Consider the following 24,992-nt stretch of genomic DNA (forward strand, 5'->3'; position numbering starts at 1 on the left):
GGAAATAAGTACAATTTATTATCCCTGTTTTTCAGAAGAGGCATCTGAGGCACTGAGGTTAAATAACTCACTTGAGGTAACACAGAAGGTAAGGGGTACAGGCAGGATTTGAACCAGCCAACGTGGACCCAGAGTCCCCACCCTTTGGGTATTCAGAAATCTTGCTGCTCATAGAAACCAGGGATTGGTTCTTTTCCCTCAGCCTGAGGATGAATCAGGCCTTCATGAGGACTATTGTATATGGAACCATAGAGAGTCTTGGAGGGCCCTGTTTCTACAGGAGAGTGACCTGACCAGATTGGCATTTTAGGAAGGACACCATGGTAGCAGTCTGAAAAGTCAAAATGAGAGGCAGAGATGTGGTTTTGCAGTAGTTTGCTGGTCCAGGGTTGCAATTCTCTACTATTCCCGAATAAACCCATCTTTTGCTGCTTAAAAAAAAAAGAAAAAGAAAAAAAGGGCAGGGAGGGAAACCAAGAAGAAGCGTTGCATTCATCGAAGAGAGAAACTATGAAGTTCTGAACCAAGGCACAGGCTGGTAAAATGAAAAAAAAAATGGTGCTGTGCTCATGTAAGATGTTATCACGGGGGAAGTGATGTGAGCGATATATGGGAACTCAACTATTTTCGCAACTTTTCTACAAGCCTAATATTAGTTCAAAATAAAAAGTTTAAAAAGCAAAAAGGTAAACATAATGGCAAAACTCGGCCAGCAGTGGAATACGCGTATGGGATAGGTGAGCAGGGATGTGGGTGGGGAGGTGAGAAAAATGGTCCTCCTCTCTGCCTTAGATAATGGGGTGGACGATGATGCCATTCCTTGACAGCAGTCATAGGGGAATAAGGCCTCAGCGGTCTGAGCTGACCACACGCAGCCCTGGGACAGCAGGAAGGGGAATGCTGATACTCAGGAGGAGTGGGGCCTAAAGATGGGATCGCATCTGTCACGCTGCATTATGTCCACTTGCTTTCACGTCCGTGTGACCCTCAGTGCAGCGCGCTTGAGGGAAGAGAGTGCCTTGGCTGTCCCTGGGACATTTGTGGTCATGGAGCAGATATCCCTCAGATGTTGAGTGGGTTGAGTTAGACCTGCTTACAGGGTGGGCCCTTTGCCTTTGCCCTTCTGGAGTATGGGTATTGGGGCAAGTTATGAGTGTTTTCCAGAGGCTTCCAGGACAAGAGGATGGGCCAGTGTCGGTAGGGAGGATCCAGGAGGGAGAACAGCCTGAACACGTCATGAGAGGGGTGGAGGAAAGCAGGGAGACTGAGATCAGCAGGGGCTGTGGAGGGGCCAGGAGGAGGCCTAAGGACCCATGAGCACACAATGAGAATTCAGAAAGTCAGATATAAAATGCCAGTTCTTCTCTGACTCAATGGTCTGTCACTGATTTTTCCGTTTCAGGTATCGCTAGACTGTTTTATTTTTGTAAGGATGGTCTTTTCCTAATCAAAGCCATCAATGAAGTGGTAAGTTCCTGTTCTTTTCCCTGTGGCTGGGCTAAGAGCTGTAGCAGATGAAGTTTACTTTTAATATAGAGGTGACGACAGCTGTCCTAGAGTAGAAAGATAGCGACTCTCTGGACAGAGCACCTCCTCTAAGAGATCCGATTAAAAGATGCCCCGCCATCCAAGGGCACATGCTGAATGCCTTGGATTCACTTACCTTGTTGTCCAGAGAAGACGCTTACTAAGGAACTCCAGTCCAGATTGAGCACCAGACCGACACATTCAACAACTACTTACAGGTCCCTGAATTTTCCAGGCTGCTTCACATCCTGTTCCCTCTGCTGGGAGTATTCTCCTTGCCTCCCTGCCTACCATGTGCGCCTGTTAAATCTCCCTCCTTCCTTACATTTCCCTCAAGACCAGCTCAAATATATCCTCTGAGATACTTTCCCTCTTATGCCCCAAGGACCCGGTATCTCCCTCCTCTGTCTACCCCCATACGGCACGACTTTCTGTCACAGTGTTTTCTCCACCATCCATCCTATTTGTTTGTATGACTGCTTCTTCTCTTGGACGTAAGCTTCTTGAGGGCAGGGGACACTATTCACCCATGCCTCCCTTGCTCCTAGCACACTACCTGTATTCAGTGGGTTCTCAGAAAGTGTTTTGTGACTCAATGAACCCACCATAAAATTTTTAATTGCCTTATAAAAAATACCATTGTCTTATAAAGAATACCATTGATGGGCATCAAAGGAAGTCAGTGGGGAAGAGAGAGTATTTTCAACAAATGATGCTGGAATGCTAGAATAATATGTGGGAGGGATGGGGCACCTGGGTGGCTCAATCGGTTGAGCGTCCGACTTTGGTTCAGGTCATGATCTCATGGTTTGTGAGTTCAAGCCCCGCATCAGGCTCGCTGCTGTCAGCACAGAGCTCGCTTTTGATCCTCTGTCCCTGCCTCTTTCTCTCTGCCCCTTCCCCACTCATGCTCTCTCTCAAAAATAAAAATAAACATCAAAAAAAAAAGTGGGAGGGAAAATGAACCTCAGCCCTACTTTATACCATATATAAGAATTAATTCGAGGTGTGCCTGGGTGGTTCAGTTGGTTGAGTGTCTGACTTCAACTCTGGTCATGATCTTGTGGTTCATGGGTTCAAGCCCCGTGTCGGGCTCGGCACTGACAGCTCAGAGCCTGGAGCCCGCTTCTGATTCTCTGTCTCCTTCTCTCTCTCTCTGCCCCTTCCCCACTTGTGTGCCCGTGCTCGCTCGCTCTCTCTCTCTCACACAAAATAAATAAATAAACATTTTAAAAAGAATTAATTTGAGATGGATTATAGGTCTAAATGTAAAGGTTTCTTGAAGAAAACACAAGAAAATATATTTGCTACAATATTTCTTAGGACATGAAGAGCACTGAATATAAAAGAAAAAATTGGTATTGGACTTCATCAAAGTTAAAAACTTCTTATTCTCACAACAAACACAAAAATTAACTTGAAGTGGGTCATATGTCTATATGTAAAATCTAAAATCATAAAACCTCTAGAAGAAAACATAAGAGAAAGTCTTGTGACCTGGGGTTAGGCCAGAAGGTTTTAGCTACAACATCAAAAGCACAACATACAGGAAAAAACTGACAAGTTGTACTTCATCTAAATTTAAAACTTCTTCTGTAGATGACACTGGTAAAAGAATAAAAAGACAAGCAATAGACTGGGAGAAAATAATTGTAAATCACAGACCTGAGAAATGACTTGAATCCCGAATACGTGATGAACTCTCAAAACACAAACTCAAAAATGAAGGATTAAAAAGACCCAGCTTTTAAAATGGGCAAAGGATTTGAAAAGAAAAGACAGCTGACCAAAGAAGCTATTTGGAAAGAGAGTAACATGCTCCACATCCTTAGTCATTGGTGAAATGCAAGTCAAGATCATGATGACCTACCACTGTGCATGTATTAGCCTGGCTAAAATTAAAAAGACCGACCATACCAAGTGCTGACAGGGACACAGACACAGAACAGCTGGAACTCTCGTGCACTGCTGGTGGTCAAGTATAACGGTACAATCGTTGTGGTAGGTTTTATTTTTTTAACTAATTAATTAATTCATTTAATCTCTACGCCCAGCACTGGGCTGAAACTCACAACCCCGAGATCAAGGGTTGCTCACTGTACTGCCGGAGCCATTCAGGCATCCCTTTGGCAGTTTTTTTTGAAAAGTTAAACGTACGCCTACCATACAATCCAGGCATTCCACGCCTTGATATTTACACAGGAGAAATAAGAGCATGCCTCCATGTAGATACGTGCACATGACTGTTTGTAAGCAGCTCTACGCGTAAGAGCCAAAACCCAGAAACACCCAAAAGTCCATCAGCACGTGAGTGGATAAGCCAATTGCGGTATGCCCACACGATGGAATGAACTATTAATATTCAGGCACATGACGATGTGGATGCATCTTAAAATAATTATGCCGAGTGAAAGAAATCAGAAACAAAAAGAGTACATACTGAATGATTCTATTTATATAAAATTCTAGAAAATGCAAACTAAGGTAGCGACGGAGAGCATCAGTTTTTGCCTGGGGTGCAGTGGGAGGAAGGTGGAAGGAATGATTACCAAGGGCAGGATGAAACTTTTGGGGGTGATGGATATGTTCACGGTCTTGTGATGGTTTTAAGGGATATACATATGTCGAAACGTCAAATTGTACACTTTCAATGTGTATAGTTCGGGGGGTGTCTGGGTGGCTCAGTCAGTTAAGCCTCATGATCTCACAGCCACGCGTCGGTCTCTGTGTTGACGGCTCAGAGCCTGGAGCCCGCTGCGGATTCTGTGTCTCCCTCTCTCTCTGCCCCTCCACCTCTTGCTCTTTCTCTCTCACTCAAAAATAAATAAACATGAAACGTGTAGTTAGTATATGTTATTATATTTCTAATAAAGCTGTTTAAAAAGAATTAAAACTCCTCATCAAAAGATGTTATTAGAGTTCACTCTGTAGCAGGAACTAACTGGAGCCCTGAGAGCCTTGAGCAGCCCCCCTCCCCCACCACTGCCAGCACCAGCCCAGTGACCCTCACACCCCAGGAGGAGCCACCGCTGTCACAGCTGGCCCCAGACAGCATGAGCACAATCCCGAGCAGTGAGGCGGAGGCCCCTGCCCACACCACCTGCCGTGTTACAGGGAGCACTGGCACCTGCTGGCGGGGACAAGGAGGTCATGGCAACGATGGTTAGGGAACAGTCAGATGGCTCCATATGGAGAACAGACAGGGTTTCATCAGCAGGAAAGACACCAAGGAGGATGTATTTGGATGGTAGATTGCCATAGAGAGTAACCCCAGGAAGAGTCCTTTCAGTGTAGGAGATGGCGAGACAGTGAAGTTTGGTACTGTTGGAGGAGAAAGTGTGTGAGGCAGCAGGTGTTAAGTCCCTGGTGGAGTTCAGCACAACACAGTACATCTGTAGGGGAACACAGCCACTGTGAATGCTGTCCCCGTCTATGGCTAGACCTCCATGCAATCACCAGCAGGATCCCACCTAGTGAGAGTGGGGGAAGGAATGAGGGGTCAGAAGGTGCCCCTGAAGGTCAGGCCCCGCAGCATTGGGCCCGGTACAGGCAACAGTCCCTACCTGTGTACAGGCAGAGACCCGCCATACCACACCAACCCTCCTGCGCAGGGAGAATGGATGGAGGGGGTTGACAAGCAGGGCGCAGAACCAGGTACGCCAGTGAGAGAATCTGTATTGGGGGAAAATCAAGATGAGAGCCAAGGTCAGCAGCCACCTCAACCCCGCAACTTCTGTTACTAATGCAAACGCCCAGAAAACCTAAGCCATAAGATGGCAGAGGGACAAAAGCAGCCAAGAATTCGAGTGAGACTTCCTGGTTCCCAAGGCGAAGCAGGGCGGGGCTGAGTAAATGCAGGCTTACCAACTCTTCCACCGCCCGCTTCAGTCCTCTGACAAGACGTGATCAGGAAAAATAAACCACCTGGACTACACCAAGATAAGAGGTGCACGGTGAAGGAATGCTTCGACAAAATGACAAGGCAGCCTAGGGAATGGGAGAAGGTATCTGCAAACGATACACCTGACAAAGAGTTTGGATCCAAAATAAACAACGGACTGATACAACTCAACACCCAAAACCGAATAATCCAATGACAAACTGGGCAGAAGACATGAACAGACATTTCCCTAAAGAAGACATCTAGACGGTCAATTGACACATGCAGAGATGCTCAACATGACTCATCATCAGGGAAATGCAAATCGAAACCACAATGAGATATTGCCTCGTACCTCTCAGAATGGCTAGGCTCAAAAGCCCAAAAAGACAAGTATTGGCAAGGACGTGGAAAAAAAGGAACCCTCGTGCACTGTCGGTGGGAATGCAAACTGGTGCAGCCACTCTGGAAAACAGTATGGAGGTTCCTCAGAAAATTAAAAATAGAACTACCCTATGACCCAGCAACTGCACTAGCGGGGATTTAACCAAAGAAAATGAAAACACTAATTCAAAAAGATATACGTACCTCTCTGTGTCTACTGCAGCATTATTTACAGTAGACAAATTATGGAAGCAACCCAAGTGTCCATCGACTGATGAATGGATACAGAAGATGTGGTATATACATACATACACACAATGGAATATTACTCAGCCATAAAAAGAGAATGAAATCCTGTCATTTGCAACAACATGGATGGAACTAGAGAGTATTATGCAAAGTGAAATAAGTTAGAGAAGGACAAATACCATATGATTTTGCTCATATGTAGATTTTAAGAAACAAAAACAAACAAAGAAAAAAGAGAAACAGACTCTTAAATACAGAAAACTGATTGGTGGTTGCTGGAGGGGAGGGAATTGGGAGACGGGGGAAATAGAAATGATTATGAAATCCCAGCGGTAAGGGGCAAACGAAAGATCGGAGCTGAAGACCTTGTTTTTCTACTGTTGACCAGACAACTGGAACTAGTGTCACTATTTATGCCAGCATCTGGGTTTTTTTAATGTTTATTTATTTAAAAAAATTTGTAAATGTTTATTAAGAGAGAGAGAGACAGCATGAATAGGGGAGGAACAGAGAGAGAGGGAGACACAGAATCCGAAGCAGGCTCCAGGCTCCGAGCTGTCAGCACAGAGCCCGACGCAGGGCTCGAACTCACAAATCCAGAGATCATGACCTGAGCCGAAGTCGGACGCTTAACCAGCTGAGCCACCCAGACACCCCTGTTTGTTTGTTTATTTTGAGAGAGAGTGCGGAAGCAGGAGGGGGGGCAGAGAGAGGGGGGAAGGGAGAATTCCAAGCAGGTTCCGCACTGTCAGGGCAGAGCCCCATGTGGGGCTCAATCTCACCAAATGCAAGATCATGACCTAAGCAGAAATCAAGAGTTAGATGCTCAACCGACTGAGCCACCCAGGTACCCCTGATTTTTATTTTTACCTGAAGATGTCTCTTTTTGGTAATACCAAATGGGTTTTTCAAAAAGCCTTTTTTTCCAATATACTTTTTTAATGGTTTTAAAATTGTTTCGTATCTAGCCAAGTTGAGATTTTTAAGCACCTCATTTTTAATTTGCAATAAAACATTACAACTTGATTTTTTTTTCAAAAAGTCAACAAAATGCAAGCACCTGTTAATAAAGTTCTTTTTTTTTTTTTTAATGTTTATTCATTTTTGAGAGAGAGAGAGAGAAGGCAGGGGCAGAGAGAGAGAGGGAGGCACAGAATCTGAAGCAGGCTCCAGGCTCTAGGCTCCAAGCTGTCAGCACAGAGCCTGAATAAAGGCCTTAAAAATAATAATACTTATCTTTGGGGCACCCAAGTGGCTCAGTCAGTTAAGCATCCAACTTCAGCTCAGATCATGATCTCACAGTTCGTGAGTTCGAGCCCCACATCGGGCTCTCTGCTGTCAGCACAGAGCCCACTTTGGATCCTCTGTCCCCTCTCTGCCCCTCCCCTGCTCATCCTCTCTCTCTCAAAATAAATAAACTTAAAATATTATACTACTACTAATTATCTTTGTTATTATAAAGATACAATTAAGAAAATTAAAAAGCAAGTCATAGACAACCATAAACATGGAGTCTCTCACCTGGCCTGAAATTCGAGTAGATTTCATACTAGGGTTACAGTCAGTCTCTACTTGCTATGGACTGAATGTTTGTGTCCCCACAAAATCCGGGTTGAAATCCTAATCCCCATTGTGATGATAGTGGGAGGTGGGACCTTTGGGAGGTGTTTAGGTCATGAAGACAGAGCCTTCATCAAGGACAAGGGCAAGGGATTCGTGCCCTTATATGAGGCCTAGGAGAGCTCCCTCAACCCTTCTGCCATGTAAGGACACACCGGGAAGGTGGCAGGCAGGAAATCTGTGAACCAGGAAACGGGCCCTTAGCAGGCACTGCATCGGCCAGGTTCTTGAAGTCCTTGGAAATCTTAGATTTCCAGCCTCCAGGACTGTGAGAGATAAAGGTTCATCGTTTGTGAGCCATCCATCCTATGGTATTTTGTTACAGCAGCCGGAACAGACAGAGGCACTGCTAAGGTCCAAATGGAGCCTTTCTTCAAGTGGCTGACCAGAGTTTTCAGTAGAACTTTCTTCATCTCATTTTGAATAACTGAGTGCTGGCGCAGGTCTTTAGAGTTTGCAGATATGACCAGGAGAACAGACAGTATGCAGTCACCACAACCATCTGGAGTATTTAAAAAACCAGGAAATAAGTCCAAAAACGTTTAGGCAGAAAATCGAGTTCTGCTTCTTTACATACGATCTTGACCAACTCCTGTACAAAAATGGGAAGTATGAAGCATTTCGAGGCATCTTTTTTGCGTCACGAGCTTTAAAAGGACTCATGTTTCCTGGTGTGAACCCCAAGAGACCCCGAAACACCCTCCCGTCCATCCTCAGGCTGAGCTCCCTCTTTCCGCCCCTCTCTTCTTCCCAGGACGATACCAGCAAGCAAACCACCTGTCTGAAGACGGAGATCTCCCACGGAGGGGACTTCGCAGCCTTCCTCCTACAAGGCAAGATTAACCAAAGGTGGTTGAGAAGGTTCAGATGTGTAGTCTCTTGCAGACGACCACCTTTCTTCCAAACGTTTTATTTAGAAATAATTTACAGAAACGTTGCAAAGATTTACAGAAGAGCTACAAAGATAGGTACAGAGTTCCCCTGCACCCTTCGCCCAGCTTCCCCAATACCGACATTTAATGTGACCATTTGTCAAAATTAAGCAATGCCATTGGTATAATACTATTAACTAAAGGGTTTTTTCCCCCAGATTTCGCCAGTTTTTCCACTAATAGTTCTGTTCCGAGGCTCAGTTCAGGATATCATATTATATTTACTCATCGTGTCTTCTTAGTCTACTCCCATCTATGACAATTTCTTGGTCTTTGTTTTTCTTGACCTTGACGCTTTTTTGAAGAATACCAATTAGATATTTTGCACTATGTCTCTCAATTTCAATTTGCCTGATATTTTTCTCAGGATTCAACTGGGGTTAAGGATTTGGGAGAGATGCCACAGGGGTGAAGTGCTCTCGTCACTGTATATCAGGGTGTATGTGCTAGCGACATCACCTAACAGGTGTCTGCCAGATTCCTCCATTGATAAAACACTTCCCTTCCCATACTCTGTTAGAAGCAAGTCACTATACCTGGACCACACTCTGGGGCAGAGGATTTAAGCCTCTCTACCTCTTTGAGGTAGGAGGATCAAAGAATTTGGAGGCATATATTGAAACCACCACAGTAATGATAAACACGAGGCAACGCACGTATCCTGGGTCCCCTTAAAGGATGGCCACCAGTTCCAGCATTCATCCTTGGATCCTACCTGCTGTAATCATTACTATGGTGATAGGACATATTTTATTCAAGTGACTGTTTGCTTGATTTTTAACTTTGGGCCTCTATTTATATTCTTGCCCCGGGCCCCTCAAATGTGAAGTGCTTGAGAGAAAGCATATACTTCATCATGTTTTATGCATCAAAGGAAGCTTTTATACTCTTTAGTAGTTCCTGGGGCTGCCCCAACCAAGCACCAAAAACCAGGTGGCTCAAAACCAAAGATACTTATTCTCTCACAGGACTGGGGGGCGGAAGTCTGAAATCCAGGTGTCCAGATGATTACTTTCTAGAGGAAACACTGAGCCAGATGCCCACACCACGGGAAAGCAAGCCTTCCCAGGTTGACAGGAATTCCGGATAGGAGCTGAGTGCGTTTCTATGATGAGTTAAAGCCCCACAGCCACTTCCGTGGGTTGTGACTTCCTCTAATATCAGCCAGGAGAATGCTCTTGAGCGATCTCTCCCAATTCTAGCCCTTAGCCACGCCCCTCTCAGTTACTGAGGCTGTTTATACCACCGTCCTCCCCAGACGGGAAAAGCTGTAAGACAGAATGTCACTGGAATTTACCATTTGGAGCCTAGAAAACATGGGGACCGGCCAGAGCAGGCAGCTTGGTTAAAAAACAGTCATATCAGCGCTGTGAGTGGGAGGGGCCCTGTTTCCTTCAGGTGGCAGAGGCCCGTTGGTCGGGGCTCACCAGCTCTCCAGGAGCAAGGACTTGCGATGACATCTCCTTCCGTTTGTCAAAGTTGCCGTTCCGAGGTCGCCAGCAGGTCTCTGGGCCAGGGGTTCTGAGAAGACAGGCCATCCCTCACAGGAGACTTCTCGCCTGCTCGTGATTGCTCAATGGGTCTGTGGTTTCCCAATGCAGGAGCCGGAGAGATTTGGCTGGATGTGTACAGATTGCCCAAGGAGTCTTGGCTCAAAGAAGTGGAGCACCCCCAACTTGCTATAAATCCAAAGAAGAAAGTCAGACAGTCGCAACTGGTAGGAGACATCTCCCTTTCCCATGGATAGGTTTCTCCCTACCCTTGACCCACATCCAAACTAAATCCTCCTTGGAATTTCAAGATGAAGGGGGCCCTACAGAGGCTGTAGGAGAGGACAGCAGGTGCTCCGGCCCACGACTCCCAAGTCGATTTGCTTTGGTTGAAATGAGATATTAAAAAATAGAGGTGTCTTCAGCAGTGGGAGCCCCTCTGTCTCTGGTCTGAGAGTTGCCTCTGCACCAAAGCCGCTCCCAGGCATTTCGGGGGGTGGGGGGGTCATCTTTTATCCTGACTCCTGCCTCATTGGTAATTTTTTTCCCCATCTGGGCTGAAATAATCCTTTCATGCCTTGCATTCCACTGAATTTCCCAGATTATGGTATAAACAGGTTGTTCTTGATATATGGGAATACAGTATATATATTTTTCACATTCTTAGAAATCAGGAGCTCTACCGTTTCAGTTTATTTTTTTTTATTTTTTTAGTTTTTTTTAAGTAATCTCTACGTCCAGCATAGGGCTCGAACTCACAACCCTGAGACCTCGAGTTGCATGCTCTACCAACTGAGCCAGCACAGGCCCCCACTTCAGTTTAATTACATGTGGACCTTGTGCTGTGTCTTTAAAATATAGTTCCTCAGTAAATATTATTCTGAGACCTGATCTGCTCATCCATCCAATATGCACTTACTAGTTTTTAACCAGCAACAATTATTAATTGGGTGAGCTTTTAAAACACACTGTATCAGGTGCAAAAGACTTATGAACTTATTAATATAGGAGAGTGAATTTGAGACTCACATTCACCACTGAGTTCACTGAGTGGCTTCAAACAAATGCCTTTTCTCCCCAGTGAATGTCTTCAAAGAGGGGTGTAGTCCTGATCACTGGAAGAGTTACCAGCCCAGAGATCTTCCTCCTCTAAACTCTTACAGAATTTATTCCTTATACCTCTTTTTTGGCATTTCCCCATATACTACCTTGAATTTTAGTTATCCTTTTGTGCATGAAAGGTTTTTTTTTTTTTTTTTAATTAACTAGATGATAATTTTCTGGACTGTTAAGAACACACCTTCTACTCCTTATTAACCAACTACACAGTATCATACTCCGTATCCAAAAGATACGTTTTGAGGGCTTAATTTATTATCCAACTGGGAAAACTACCTTGGAAAGGGGATGTTTCTCACCATAATTCACTCATTTCCATAACTGAGAACCAACCAAATAACACCAGTTCCAGGGGTAGTCCTGGTACTGTGACTTACATGTAGAGTTGGTTAAATAAAATTGCCAACATCGTCAATATATTTTGCCAATCAGGAATATTCACTTCGACTTAGATTTTTATAATGGCTTCCTGACTGATCTCCTTACCTCTGTTCATTCATTTTTGCTCGTATCATTATTTCCAGTTTCCCCTACTACATTTTAAGATCTTAGACAGTACGGATCGTGTGTTAAAAATCCTGCAGGCCAGAGGATCACACAAATATTGGTCCTCTGTTTCTTTCTACAGGTCACTACCGCCAACAGTAACAGGGGAAGAAAGAGATTCAGAGGAGGTGGGGAGACGTACATCAAGCCTATTGTGAATTAATTTCTCACTTTTTTCCTCAGAATACTCCTGACTCTGTGACTTCAGATAATTTGGAAATGGTAAGGAACTTTATGCATTTTTTTAATGTTTATTTTTGAGAGAGGGAATGAGGCAGAGCGTGAGCAGGGGAGGGCCAGAGAGAGGGAGACACAGCATCTGAAGCAGGCTCCAGGCTCCAAGCTGTCAGCACAGAGCCCAACGCAGGGCTCGAACCGTGAACCGTGAGAACATGACCTGAGCCGAAGTCGGACACCCAACCGACTGAACCACCCAGGCGCCCCAATGGTAAGGAACTTCAAAGAAAATCTCCAGGGAGACAGATTCAAGTCGCATGCTATAGATTTTTATTTTGACTTGAAATTTACTTTAAATATCAAGTATACTAGTGAAATGTTCCAACAGGGCACTCTTTTCAGATACTCTGTGACTTAATCTCATGCCTCATCCATGGAGAGTTGTCCCCTATCCTTGAGGATAATTGACCCAAGTCAGTTGTCCAGAGACAGATTTCCAAGAAGACACGGGGGGTTAAATTTCAGGGCCCCTCACTTGTATGGCCCCTTCCAAGGCCCTGTGAGGGGTCTGACCACTGTGTTCACATTTTTTTGTAAAATTAGCAAAAGTAATATTTTAACCAGTCACTTAGGACCACTGTGTGTTTTCACTCAAACTTCCCCTGTCACATTTCCCCCCATATTGGGTGGTATTAGGGTGGCCACGGGCATTTCGTGTTGAAAATTTTGTGTTCTTTCTTTTACAGAGGACCCTAAAATGTATATACTCAGGTCCCATGAAACCCAATTTGCCCCTGCCAAACTAACAGCCCGTTCCACCAAGCCAAGTTTCTTGGGGGGCTTCATCTCTGTATTGGGATACCTTAGAGAATAGAGTGGCTTCCCAGGGGCGGGGGGCTTCCCAGCTCTCCCTTTGAGGCCGAGAGCACACCATGCTTTCAGTGTGTGTGTGTGGGGGGGGTGGGGTGCAAACTAATGGAATACAATGGCATCTCATGTAATTTTCACTGATCTCTTCATATTTTTTATTGGCCACTGAGGTTTTCTTTGAATTGCCTGCCTGTATCACTTGCTCGTTATATGTTTCCTTCCAGTTTGTTGTTTCCCTTTTTCCTTGGTTTATGTGCTTTTCTGTTGTAAAGAAGTTATAAGTTTTGATGCAGTTGGAGTTTTCTTTTTTTTTTTTTATACCCATTGCACGTAAGTAGGCTTTCCCTACCTCAAGGTTATAAATCAATTCTCCTGTGGTTTCTTCTAATAATCTCAGAGTTTCATTTTTGACATTTCCCTCTTTAATTCATAGGGGAGTGTTTTTTGTGAACAGAGTGAGGAAGGAGCCAACTTTCATCTGTTTTTTTTTAAGTAGCCAATTGTCACACAAATATTTTTGGGTCATCTTTTCCCATTTGTTTTGAAATGTGACCTTTTATCATTCCTATTTTATTTCCATGTTCTTTATCCTATTCCATTAAAATACTCATCTGCCTGCACCAAGACCTTAATGAACTTTGGAGCAAAACTGCCAGGATTCTAATCTCGTCAATGCCACGTGCTAGCGGGGTGACCTTATTGTGTATTATCTGATTATCTGTTCTATTTTCCATGTTTTTTGTTGTTGTTCTACCTTTGGGGAGAGCTCATCTGCTCAGTGTCTCCACTCTCTGAGTTTTTCATTTTTGCTATCATATTTTCATTTACAAGAGCCTCCCCCTTTTTTCTTTCTTTTCTTTTCTTTCTTTCATAAATGTTAATGACTTTCCTAAAAACATTTATGATAATTTTTGATGTTTCTTCTCCATGTTTGGTCTATTTCCCCAAAGTTGCTTTTTTCCCTACTATTTGTTTTGGTCTCTGTCTTTCCAAACAGATACTTTCTTCACTTGGCTCTCTACTCCTATCTAAAGGTAGGGGTCACTGAGAAACTGACAGGAAGCCAGCCCTGTGGGCATGGGTGGGGCTTGTTAACCGGTTTTGCTAAAGGATACCCCAGCTGGGCTGCAGTGTTGGGACACGCTCCTGTCTGTTTCCCCAGCTATCCTTAAGTAGAGCGTGCCTATGAAACACCTTTCTAAGCCAACATGGGGTAAAGTGAAGAAGCAATTACCACTAACTTACGTGGGACAACGTTTGAGCATTCCCAGACCCCCAAAATAACCTCTCTTAGGCTTGCTAATGTATGTACAAGATAAATCGACATGAAGCACAGATGCTCACAGACACCGGGGAAAGCTATGGCGCGTGGCGCCCACAGGCTGGGTGCAGCTCCCCGGGAAGGACGTGGGCGAGGCCTCGCTCACCGCTCAGTGCAGGTGCTGCCTTTACTCTAACAGCCCAGCTCTCACCTGAGTTGCAGAGGCGGTTGGGGAACATGCCTTGGGGTGTGGGAGGGGTGACCTCAACATTCAGTATGTAAACTTTAACTTCATTCTGTCGGCTGCATGCAGTTCGGGAGTCTAAGAGTTTAAAAGCGTCTTAAAGAGATTTTCACCCAATCCTGTTGAACCCAGAGACACCTGAGCTGCCATGTTCTTGAGTCTTTAGGGCCTTTGTGATGTGAATCAAGTGACTCCCAGGCTTTCTCCCTTACTGGTTCAGATCTTTCTTGGGTCTGCTAAATCTATTAGCCACCTGCTTCCCAAGTCCAAAATTTTCTTGCTTTTGTTTCCTTTTTATTCTCTTATTCCTTCTGAGTTTATTTTTTTAATGTTTATTTTTATTTTTGAGAGGGAGAGACAGAGCACAAGCAGGGGAGGGTAGAGAGTGAGGGAGACAGAAGCAGGCTCCAGGCTCTGAGCTGTCTGCACAGAGCCCAACGCAGGGCTCGAACCCACAAACTGTGAGATCATGACCTGAGCCGAAGTTGGACGCTTAACCGACTGAGCCACCCAGGCACCCCTATTCCTTTTTTAAAAAGCACCTTCCTGTCATTTTCATGGGGTTTCAGGAAGGAGAGGTGTTAAATGTTACCTGTTCACACTACCATCTATATTTTCTAGCTAGTTATTGCTGATCCGAGGCTGTATCAGTATTCATCAACTCATTTGCGCAAAGAAGTTGTAAGGATATCAAGTTTCAGAGACCTGGAAGGCACAAGGGAGGGTAGGCAGTAAAAACATTGTAGCCAGGACTCCACTACCACTACTCCTGACCATCACCACCCCCCCAAGAGACACAGCCACCAAAGGTGATGCTGGGCTTTCCATGATGGCTCTGTCACTGGGCTCTTGACATGGCCACCTCCACTGTGAATAATTTCTCTCCTGCTTCTGGATCTCTGTGTCACTTCCTCAAGAGTCCCAGTCCCAGGCAGGAGCCCACAGCTGGTTGAGCCTTGGTCATGTGCCAACACCCTAACCTCCAAGGGACAGAAAGAAGAATCTGGTCCCTTCAGTTCCTTAGAGGGAGACAGATTCTCCCAGACTCACACCATAGGTGAGTCCCCTCAAGGTAGAAAAGATGTTGAGGGCTGGATAGCCAAAATGATGACAATGGCCACTACACTAGTACATAGGGAAGCTATCGATTTTTGTATGTTGATCTTATATTTGGCCAAGATTACGGTGAGGTCAGCAAAACATAGACACTGTTGGGGTCATGCAAGTGTGGGGGTGGGCACCTAAGAGTGAGTGCCTCCTGAAAGTGCCTCACTTCCTTTATTTACCCTAGTCTCAGGACTGTTGGCCTTTCTACTTAAGTTCTAATGGTTTGCCAGCTGACACTGCTGGATTTTCCAGCTAGACAACCATAACTATAAATACTGACAACTTTTCCTCTCTCAAGTATTTATTTCTCCTATTTATTGTTCTTGCCTTGTTCTATGTTCTAGGATCTCTAGTAAAATGCTGAATAGTCATGGTGTGATAGACTATCCAGGATATAACAGGGGTCCTCCAACTGTTTGACTATTATGCCCGAAGCTTACTATAGGCATTTGAAATAAATATCCTTTATCAAGATAAGCATGTGTTCTTCTAGCCTCCATTTGCTAGGAGTTTGTTGTTTGTTTGTTTTTTAATTAGGAATGGACATTGACCAAATACTTTCTCCTCATCTTTTGAGAAGAGCTTTCTTCCTTCATCTGCTTCATCTGCTTTCTTCCTTCATCTGCTAATGTAGTAGGTTGCATTAATAGATTTTCTAATGTTGAAACATTCTTTGTAAAATATGTTTTAATGTTTATTTATTTTGAGAGGGGGGGGGGGCAGAGAGAGAGCGGGACAGAGAGAAACCCAAGCACCCTCCATGCTGTTAGCACAACGCCCAGAGCGAGACTTGATCTCAAGAACCGTGAGATCATGATCTGAGCTGACATCAAAGGTTGGACACTTAACCGATTGAGCTACTCAGGTACTCTAAAACTTTCTTACTTCCATTCTTGGGTAATCCATGCTTGATAATAATTCATTTAATTATACTTCAGTGTGTTTTGCTAATATTAAAGTCCTAAATAAAATACCAGCAAAGCAAACTGATAGTTCTGTATTCATAGATAGTATCTAAATTCAAACATGAGATTGGCCTATAGTGCTGTTTTTTTTTTCTTGTGGATTTCTTAACACAATTTTGTATTAGTGTTATGCTAGCCTTGTAAAGAAAGTTGGATGTCGTTTTTTGTTTTTTGTTTTTTTTACCTCTAGGTCTATAAAAATCTTATGTTTTCAATTTCTTCTATGGTTATTAGTCCGTTTCAAAAACTTTTGAGCCAATTTCAGTCAGAAGTCATTTACTAGTGTAGATATATAACTATAGATATATGTAAATATGTTTCTCCTATAGTATGAAAATTAAAATCTGTCTCTTACATTATTCCCCTTCCTTGTTCATAATGGATCTAGCTCACTGATTTTTGTTTTGTTTTGTTTTGATGTTATCTATTTTAAGAGCGAGAGAGACAGAGCATGAGCAAGGGAGAGGCAGAGAGAGAGGGAGACACAGAATCCAAAGCAGGCTCCAAGCTCTGAGCTGTCAGCACAGAGCCAACGCGGCGCTCAAACTCAGGGAATGTGAAATCATGACCTGAGCTCAAGTCGGATGCTTAACCAACTGAACAACCCAGGCGCCCCCAACTCACTGATTTTAACTTGCCAATATTTTGTTAATTTTACATCTGTGTTCATGAAGGATATTTTTTGTTTTCCTTCCTTCCTCCCTCCCTCCCTCCCTCCCTTCCTTCCTTAATATTTTAAGTAATCTCTACACCCAGTGTGGGGCTCAAACTCAAAACCATGAGATTAAGAGTTGCACACTCTACTGACTGAGTCAGCCAGGTGCCCCAATTTTATTTTCTTCTAACATCTTTTGGTTGTGGTATCAGGATGATGCTGACCTCATATAATAAGTAGAGTGTTCCTGTTTTATTTTCTGGAAGAGTTTGTGTAGAATTGGTATTATTTCTTCCTAAAGTGTTTGATAGAATTTACCAGTAAAGCCATCTAGCCATGGAGTTTTCCTTGTGGAACTATAAATTCAGTGTCTTTAGTGACAAAGGGTCATCTCTTTCTCCTTAAGTTTTTTTTTTTTTTTTTTTTTTTTACATTTTAATTTATTATCAAGAGACAAAGAGAGACAGAGCATGAGCATGGGAGGGGCAGAGAGAGGAGGAGACACAGAATCCAAAGCAGACTCCAGGCTCTGAGTGGTCAGCACAGAGCCAGACGCGGGGCTTGAACTCATAAACCGTGAGATCATTACCTGAGCCAAAGTGGGCCGTTTAATGGACTGAGCCACCCAGGCGCCCCACCTTCTTTAAGTTTTTATTTAAGTAATTGCTACCCCCAACATGGGGCTGCAACTCAAACCTCGAGATTAAGAGTCACACACTCTTCTGACTGAGCCAGAGAGGCGCCCTGGTTAGGTCTTTTTTTTTTTTTTTAATTTTTTTTTTCAACGTTTATTTATTTTTTGGGGGACAGAGAGAGACAGAGCATGAACGGGGGAGGGGCAGAGAGAGAGGGAGACACAGAATTGGAAACAGGCTCCAGGCTCTGAGCCATCAGCCCAGAGCCTGACGTGGGGCTCGAACTCACGGACCGCGAGATCGTGACCTGGCTGAAGTCGGAGGCTTAACCGACTGCGCCACCCAGGCGCCCCAGGTCTTTCTTTTTAAGCAAACTTTTGTATTTTGTGTCGTTGAAGGAACTTGTCCATTTTTACCTAAGTTATCAAATGTATTGACTTAAAGTGGTTAATATTCTCTTATTATGTTTTTATTATCTGTAAAATCTGTTTTGATGTCCTTTTCTTCATTTCTGATGGTGGTAATTTGTGTTTTCTCTCTTTTTTTTTTCTTAATTAGCTTGGCTAGAGTTTTGTCAATTTTATTAATCTTATCAAAGAGCCAGTTTTTTATTTCTTTGTCTCCACATTTTTGTTTTGTTTTCTATCTGACCAGTTTCCAATTTGATTTTTATTATTTCCTTTCTTCTGCTTACTTTTGGTTTAGGCTTTTCCTTGCCTTCTAGTTTCTTAAGGCAGAAAGCTAGGTCATGTATTTGAGATCTTCTTTTCTGATATAGGCATTTAGTGCTATAAACTTACATCTAAGCACTGTTTTAGCTGCATTCTTTATATTTTGATGGGATGTTCCCATTTTTAAAAATACTTCAAAATACTTCCTATTTGCTTTTTTTAAAATTTCTTGTTTGACCAGTGAATTATTTAGAAGTATATTAGTGTCTAAATACTGGAGATGTTCCAGATATTTTTCTTTTTTTGGTTTCTAATTTAATTCCATTGTGACTAGATAAAATACTTCATATAATTTGAAACCTTTTAAATTTCTTAAGATTTTATGCCCAGAATATGGTTTATGTTGTTGGTAATTGTTCTGCATGCACTTGAAAAAATGTGTATTTTGCTGCTGTTAGTCAAGTTATTTATGTCTGCTTTTCCTTCTATAGCCTTACTATATTCTTCCTGATTATCTGTCTGTCCTATCAGTTATTGCGAGAGGAGTATTCAAATATCTAAGATTACAGATTTATCTATTTCTGCTTTCACTTCAATGAATCTTTGCTTTGTGTATTTTGAAGCTCTGTTATTAGGGGCATAAACATTTGGAATGTTATGTCTGTTTGATGAATTGACCATTTTATCATTATTCAGTGAATTTTTATCCCTGTTAATATTCTTTTCTCTGAAATCTATTATGTCAGATATTAATATAGTCACTCCAACTTTCTTTGATTAGTTTTACAAGACAGATTTTTACTATGCTTTTAATAGATTGGTGTCTTTGTATTTAAAATGAGTTTCTTTTTGACAACATATAATAGGGTCTTACTTTTTTTTTTAAGTTTATTTTTGAGAGAGAGAGAGCAGGGGAGGGGCGGGGAAACAGAGGATCTGAAGCAGGCTCTGTCCTGACAGCAGAGAGCCCAATACAGGGCTGGAATCCATAAACCATGAGATCATGACCTGAGCTGAAGTCGGAAGCTTAACCGACTGAGCCACCCAGGCACCCTGGGTCTTACCTTTTTAGACAATCTGACAGTCTCTACCTTTTAATTGGGTAGTTAGGCCATTTATATTTAATGTGATTGTTGATGCATTTGGATTGAAATAAATCACTTTGCTATTTACTTCCTATTTGTCACATCTGTTTTTCTTCCTTTCCCTCTGTTTCTGTCTTCTTTTGGGATGTGTTTTTAATGATTCTGTTATATCTCCTTTGTTGGCTTATTAGCTGTGCCTTTTCCTTCTTGTAGGATATAAACATTTGTTTTAGAGGAGACATTAAGTTGAGTCTGCCAGTTCACATAATGAAGATCAAACCACCCAAACCAGTTACAGGTTAGTATAATTCAACTAATACTCTTTTTATTTCTGATATTAATTTCTGTTTTTTTCTTTCTTTGCTTTCCTCCAAATTTCCCAACTTTTCTAGATATTAGCAGCAATATCTAAATTACAAGTATAGTTCTGAGGAGGAAATTTTTTTAAAAGTCATAAGCTCTGGGATCTAAGGACAAAAATATAAATGTTACAAGGACATAGTTAACTAACAGAATTGGAAAATCAGGAAAAACAGGCATCTAGGTGGAGTTCATCCATTTCTATATTCCTGTGTTAATGCATTCATCAGGATTTGCTGAGTGCCAATGAAGAACCAAGCACACAGATGAGTAAGACACCTTTTCCATACCAAAAGCTGCTGTTCTACCAAGGGAGAATAAGAGGAAAGTGGCATTGTAGGATATGATAAGTGCAGCAATGGGGAACATTTAGGACCATGAAAACATAGAGGAAAGAGTGACCAACTCTTCCTATGGAGGAGGCAGAGGGTTTATCAAAGGAAGGGACATTTGGGAAGGTCTTTTTTTTGCCGGGGGGGGGGGGTGGGGGGTGGGGTGGGGGGTGGGGCAGAGGGAGAAGGACTTGAAGGACAAGTGGGAGTAGGTCAAGAGGGGCAGAGGAGAAGTCCATTGTAGGCAGAGGATAGAGTATATCCTCTCAATACCTGCCCAGAACCTCAAAGATATATCTATAGGAATGTTCACTGCAGCATTATTTATAGAGGCAAAAGACTAATTAAATAAAATCTGGTACACTCATCCAAAGGAATACTTTACAACTATCAAAAACAAAGAAGGAAATTCAAAAGGCCAAGAATAGCCAATTCACTCTTGTAAAAGAACACGATGACATGATTTGCTCCATCAAGACTTATTATAAGGGGCGCCTGGGTGGCTCAGTCGGTTAAGCGTCCGACTTTGGCTCAGGTCATGATCTCGTGGTCTGTGAGTTCAAGCCCCATGTCGGGCTCTGTGCTGACTGCTCAGAGCCTGGAGCCTGTTTCAGATTCTGTGTCTCCCTCTCTCTCTGACCCTCCCCCGTTCATGCTCTGTCTCTCTCTGTCTCAAAAATAAATAAACGTTAAAAAAAAAAAGACTTACTATAAAGCTATAGTAATTAAGACACAATAGAAAAATAGATAAGTGAATAGTAGATAGATAGAAATATATATAGAGAGAATATAGAAATATAGATAGAAATAGTATACAGAATATAGTAGTAGAAAAATAGATAAATGAAACATGATAGGCCAGAACAGACCAAGACATAAATGGACACTTGATAACTGACAGAGGTGACAATACAGAGCAGGCGAGAAAGGATGGTCATTTCAATAAATGGTGCTGGCTGTCCATATGGAAACAAAAGTGAGACTCGACTCCTGCCTCCCACCATACACAAAAATAAATTCCAGACGACCATAGAAGCAAATATGAAAGAGAAAACAGTAAAGCTTTTAGAAAATAATATAAGACAGTATCTTTATGATTTCATAGGAAAAGACTTTTTAAACAAAACACAAAAAGCACTTACAATAAAAGAAAAATTTGACAAATTTGGCTACTAAAATTAAGGACTTCTAGTAGTCCCAAGACATCATTAAAAGCATAAAGGAGCAGCCACATAGTGGGAGAAGATAGTTGCAAAACACATAAAACTTAGGAATGGTCCCTACTGAGAATATATAAAGAATTCCTACAACTTATTAAGAAAAAGAGATAATCCAGTATAAAACAGGCAAGAGCTTATTCAAATGGCCAATAAACAGATGAATGTGTGTACTCAACATCATTAGTTATCATGGAAATGCAAATTAAAACCATAATGAGCTACCACTCCACACCCACCAGGAGGGCAACATTTAAAAGAGGCGGGCCATCCCAACTTGGTGAGGATGTATCATAAGCAGGCCTCCCGTACACTACAGTTAGCAATGAAAATCGGCACAACCACTTTGGAAAATAGTTTGGTTTGATCCAGTGATGTGGACGATAATTTATACCCTGAGACCCAGCACTTACACTCGGAGGCAGTGTGACCGACCGTACCAGCTTGCCCGGGACTGAGGGGTTGGTCTACTGGGATGTGGGGCTTTCAGAGCTAAACCTAGGGAACTTCTGAGCAAACCAGGGTGAAGTGGTCACCCTCCTCCTAGGTATATACCCGACAGGTGTGCAAGCAAATGCGTACAAGGAGACATGTACAAGAATGGTAACAGTGACATGATTCTCCATAGCCCCAATCATGAAACAACCGAAATGTCCATCAACAAGAGAACATGTATTCACTTGATGGAATACTATCAATAAAAAGGAACAAACTGCAGCCATCCACAACCAAATGGACAAATCTCACAATATTAAGCAAAAGAGGGCAGACACAGAGTTAACTTTATAATTCCATCCGTGTGTAACGCTCAGAAGCAGACCAAGCAGAGCTTTTTCGTTTAGATGCACATTTAGACAGCAAAGGTAAAACAAACTTACTGCAGTGCTTATGGAAAAGCAAGAGAATGGGTGCTGCTCTCGCCAGGAGGTTGTGACTGGAGACGGGCCCCTGCGAAGCTTCCAGGGAGCAGGTGATGTTCTGTCTCTGGACCTGAGCGGAGACAGACATTTGCTTTGTAATAATTTATAAAGATATATATATATATTTAAAAAAATTTTTTTTAACATTTATTTATTTTTGAGACAGAGAGCATGAACAGGGGAGGGTCAGAGAAAGAGGGAGACACAGAATCCGAACCAGGCTCCAGGCTCTGAGCTGTCAGCACAGAGCCTGACGCGGGGCTCGAACCCACGGGCTGCGAGATCATGACCTGAGCCGAAGTCGGACGCTTAACCGACTGAGCCACCCAGGCGCCCCAAGATATATATTTTTTAATGCTCTTTGCTGAACGTGTTCTATTTCACAGTAAGAAAAAGGTTTAGTAAATGAAAATAAGCAACAATAAGGAAGGTCTGTAGCACTGAAAGGAAGCGATCTCCAAGCTATTTGTGAGTGGAAAATGCAAGGGGGCTGGTGTAAAAGAGCAATTCTCAAACTTTAGCTGGATCGGACTCAGCCAGAGAACTTGGTAAAACCCAAAATGCTGCGCCCCAGCCACACAGTTTGTGTTTCTGCAGGCTGGGGTTGGGGCCTGAGAATCTGCATTTCTAACAAGTTCCGGTTGAGCCCCTCAGATCCCTGCTCGTCTTGGAACCACACTTGGGGGGTAGTAGTGTGTCCTGTGCTACCATTTGTTTATACAAAGGTGGTCTCCCTATAGGAACTTATGTGAGAAATGAATAACAATGATTGCTTCTGGCCAAGGAGACCTGGGCACCGGGGGCCTCCTGGGCACCCTCCATCTGAAAGCTGGGGTGGGAACCTAGAAAATAAATGACCCAGTTTTACTGTAGATTTAGGAACAGTTGAAAAAAGAAGGAAATGAAAGGTTTTGGGGGGGAAGGGGAATGGTAAGAAAAGTGACTGGCAGAGAAGGGAGATGGTTGAAGGAAGGTAGTTGGATAGACGTCAACATAGGTAGAGGCCAGGACCGTCTGTTTCTGTGGGCCCTGCAGCAGCGGCTCAGTAGTGATGGCAACTGGCACATTTGGGGCCTTGCTGGGCTGGGAAGACGGCAACGGTGATCTAAGGTCTCTAGTGACCTCGTGAACTTTTCTTTGGCCTCGTTTGGGGATCCGGGCATCTGGAAACAGGAAGTGATGGTGAGGCTGGAGGAGGAGGAGGAGGGGGGAGGGCGGTTGCCCTCAGCCTGTGTTCGCTGAGCCGCCTGGCGAGGAAAGAGGCGGGGAGAAGACTGAACGCTGGCTTCCCAGATGGATTTCTGAGGACTAGAGATTCTGCAGGAAACTGGAAAGTGTGGAGGAAGGAAAGGAAAATCAGGAAGGGGGAAGTCCCATGGTTTGACCAATTCTGGGATCTTTTCAACCTAGGTACCACATTTAAAAGCCCCCTGGAAGTCTTTGCAAAGATTGAGGACTGCTATGGGCTGGGCTCAGGGCAGAACCACTTCATCAAGGACACTCAGTGGGAGCAGCAGGAGGCCATCTTCAAAGCCTTGTTCAAGAAGTACCTGGACGGACAGTGTGGGGAGGAGCGGCTCAGGTGAGCAGGAAAGAGGCCCGGCTCCCTCTTCCTCCCTCCCCTCGAGCCGGGGGTGGGGGGTGGGGGGTGGGGGTTGGGCAGAGTGTCTCCTCTCAGGGCACACACAGGAATCAACCCAAGCACTTGAATTAAAAGCTGTTTCTGGGGCGCCTGGGTGGCGCAGTCGGTTAAGCGTCCGACTTCAACCAGGTCACGATCTCGCGGTCCGTGAGTTCGAGCCCCGCATCAGGCTCTGGGCCGATGGCTCAGAGCCTGGAGCCTGTTTCCGATTCTGTGTCTCCCTCTCTCTCTGCCCCTCCCCCGTTCATGCTCTGTCTCTCTCTGTCCCAAAAATAAATAAACGTTGAAAAAAAAAAAAATTAAAAAAAAAAAAAGCTGTTTCTGGTTTGGGAGATTTTCCCGAGAATTTCGGATTTTTTGAAAAGATATGTGGAGATTGTTCAAAGAGAGTTAGAACAAAGGCTGATCATGTGGATTTCAAAGAGGGAATAGACATCTATGGAGAGGAGAAGAAGTCAAGTTCGTTTTACAATCTTATGTATATCTTCTCTTTAAAAACTTTTTTTCCTGATGGGGCACCTGGGTGGCTCAGTTGGTTAAGCGGCTGACTTCGGCTCCAGTCACGATCTCACAATTTGTGAGTTCGAGCCCCACATCAGGGCCCTGTACTGGCAGCTAAGAGCCTGGAGCCTGCTTTGGATTCTGTGTCTCCCTCTCTCCCTGCCCCTCCCCCGCTCATGCTCTGTGTCTCTCTCTCTCTCTCAAAAATAAACATTAAAGGGGCGCCTGGGTGGCGCAGTCGGTTAAGCGTTCGACTTCAGCCAGGTCACGATCTCGCGGTTCGTGAGTTCGAGCCCCGCGTCGGGCTCTGGGCTGATGGCTCAGAGCCTGGAGCCTGTTTCCGATTCTGTGTCTCCCTCTCTCTCTGCCCCCTCCCCCATTCATGCTCTGTCTCTCTCTGTCCCAAAAATAAATAAACGTTGAAAAAAAAATTAAAAAAAAAAAAAAACATTAAAAAAAATTTTTTTAAGTTTTTTCCTGATTATCTAGACAACACAGAAGATCCTGAAGACAGAAATAAAAGTTGCCACTATTCACATTTTCCTCCATTCCCATCCAGTCTTTCTCAATGCAATATATTAATGCAGAATTACTAAAATACCT

General features: G+C 43.5%; 1 protein-coding gene and 1 long non-coding RNA gene across 2 annotated transcripts in view; one reads left to right on the plus strand and one right to left on the minus strand.

The window, feature by feature from the left end:
• The window catches only part of WDR93 (WD repeat domain 93), a 43,157-nt gene that overhangs the window by 1,811 nt on the left and 16,354 nt on the right, over positions 1-24,992 (plus strand). The window contains exons 3-8 of the mRNA XM_025919697.2: positions 1,403-1,467; positions 8,415-8,493; positions 10,194-10,309; positions 11,931-11,969; positions 19,631-19,715; positions 23,657-23,828. Coding sequence (XP_025775482.2) covers positions 1,403-1,467; positions 8,415-8,493; positions 10,194-10,309; positions 11,931-11,969; positions 19,631-19,715; positions 23,657-23,828 — 556 coding nt within the window. The remainder of the gene's footprint in view (positions 1-1,402; positions 1,468-8,414; positions 8,494-10,193; positions 10,310-11,930; positions 11,970-19,630; positions 19,716-23,656; positions 23,829-24,992) is intronic.
• The window catches only part of LOC147580454 (uncharacterized), a 39,799-nt gene continuing 23,358 nt past the window's right edge, over positions 8,552-24,992 (minus strand). Inside the window, exons 2-3 of the long non-coding RNA XR_015252917.1 lie at positions 22,205-22,316; positions 8,552-10,271 (exon numbers count right to left, since the gene is read on the minus strand). This is a non-coding gene — a long non-coding RNA (uncharacterized LOC147580454). The remainder of the gene's footprint in view (positions 10,272-22,204; positions 22,317-24,992) is intronic.

This window comes from Puma concolor, chromosome B3 (genome assembly GCF_028749965.1).
Source record: "Puma concolor isolate L17-30 chromosome B3, mPumCon1.1.hap2, whole genome shotgun sequence".
NCBI classification, from domain to species: domain Eukaryota; kingdom Metazoa; phylum Chordata; class Mammalia; order Carnivora; family Felidae; genus Puma; species Puma concolor.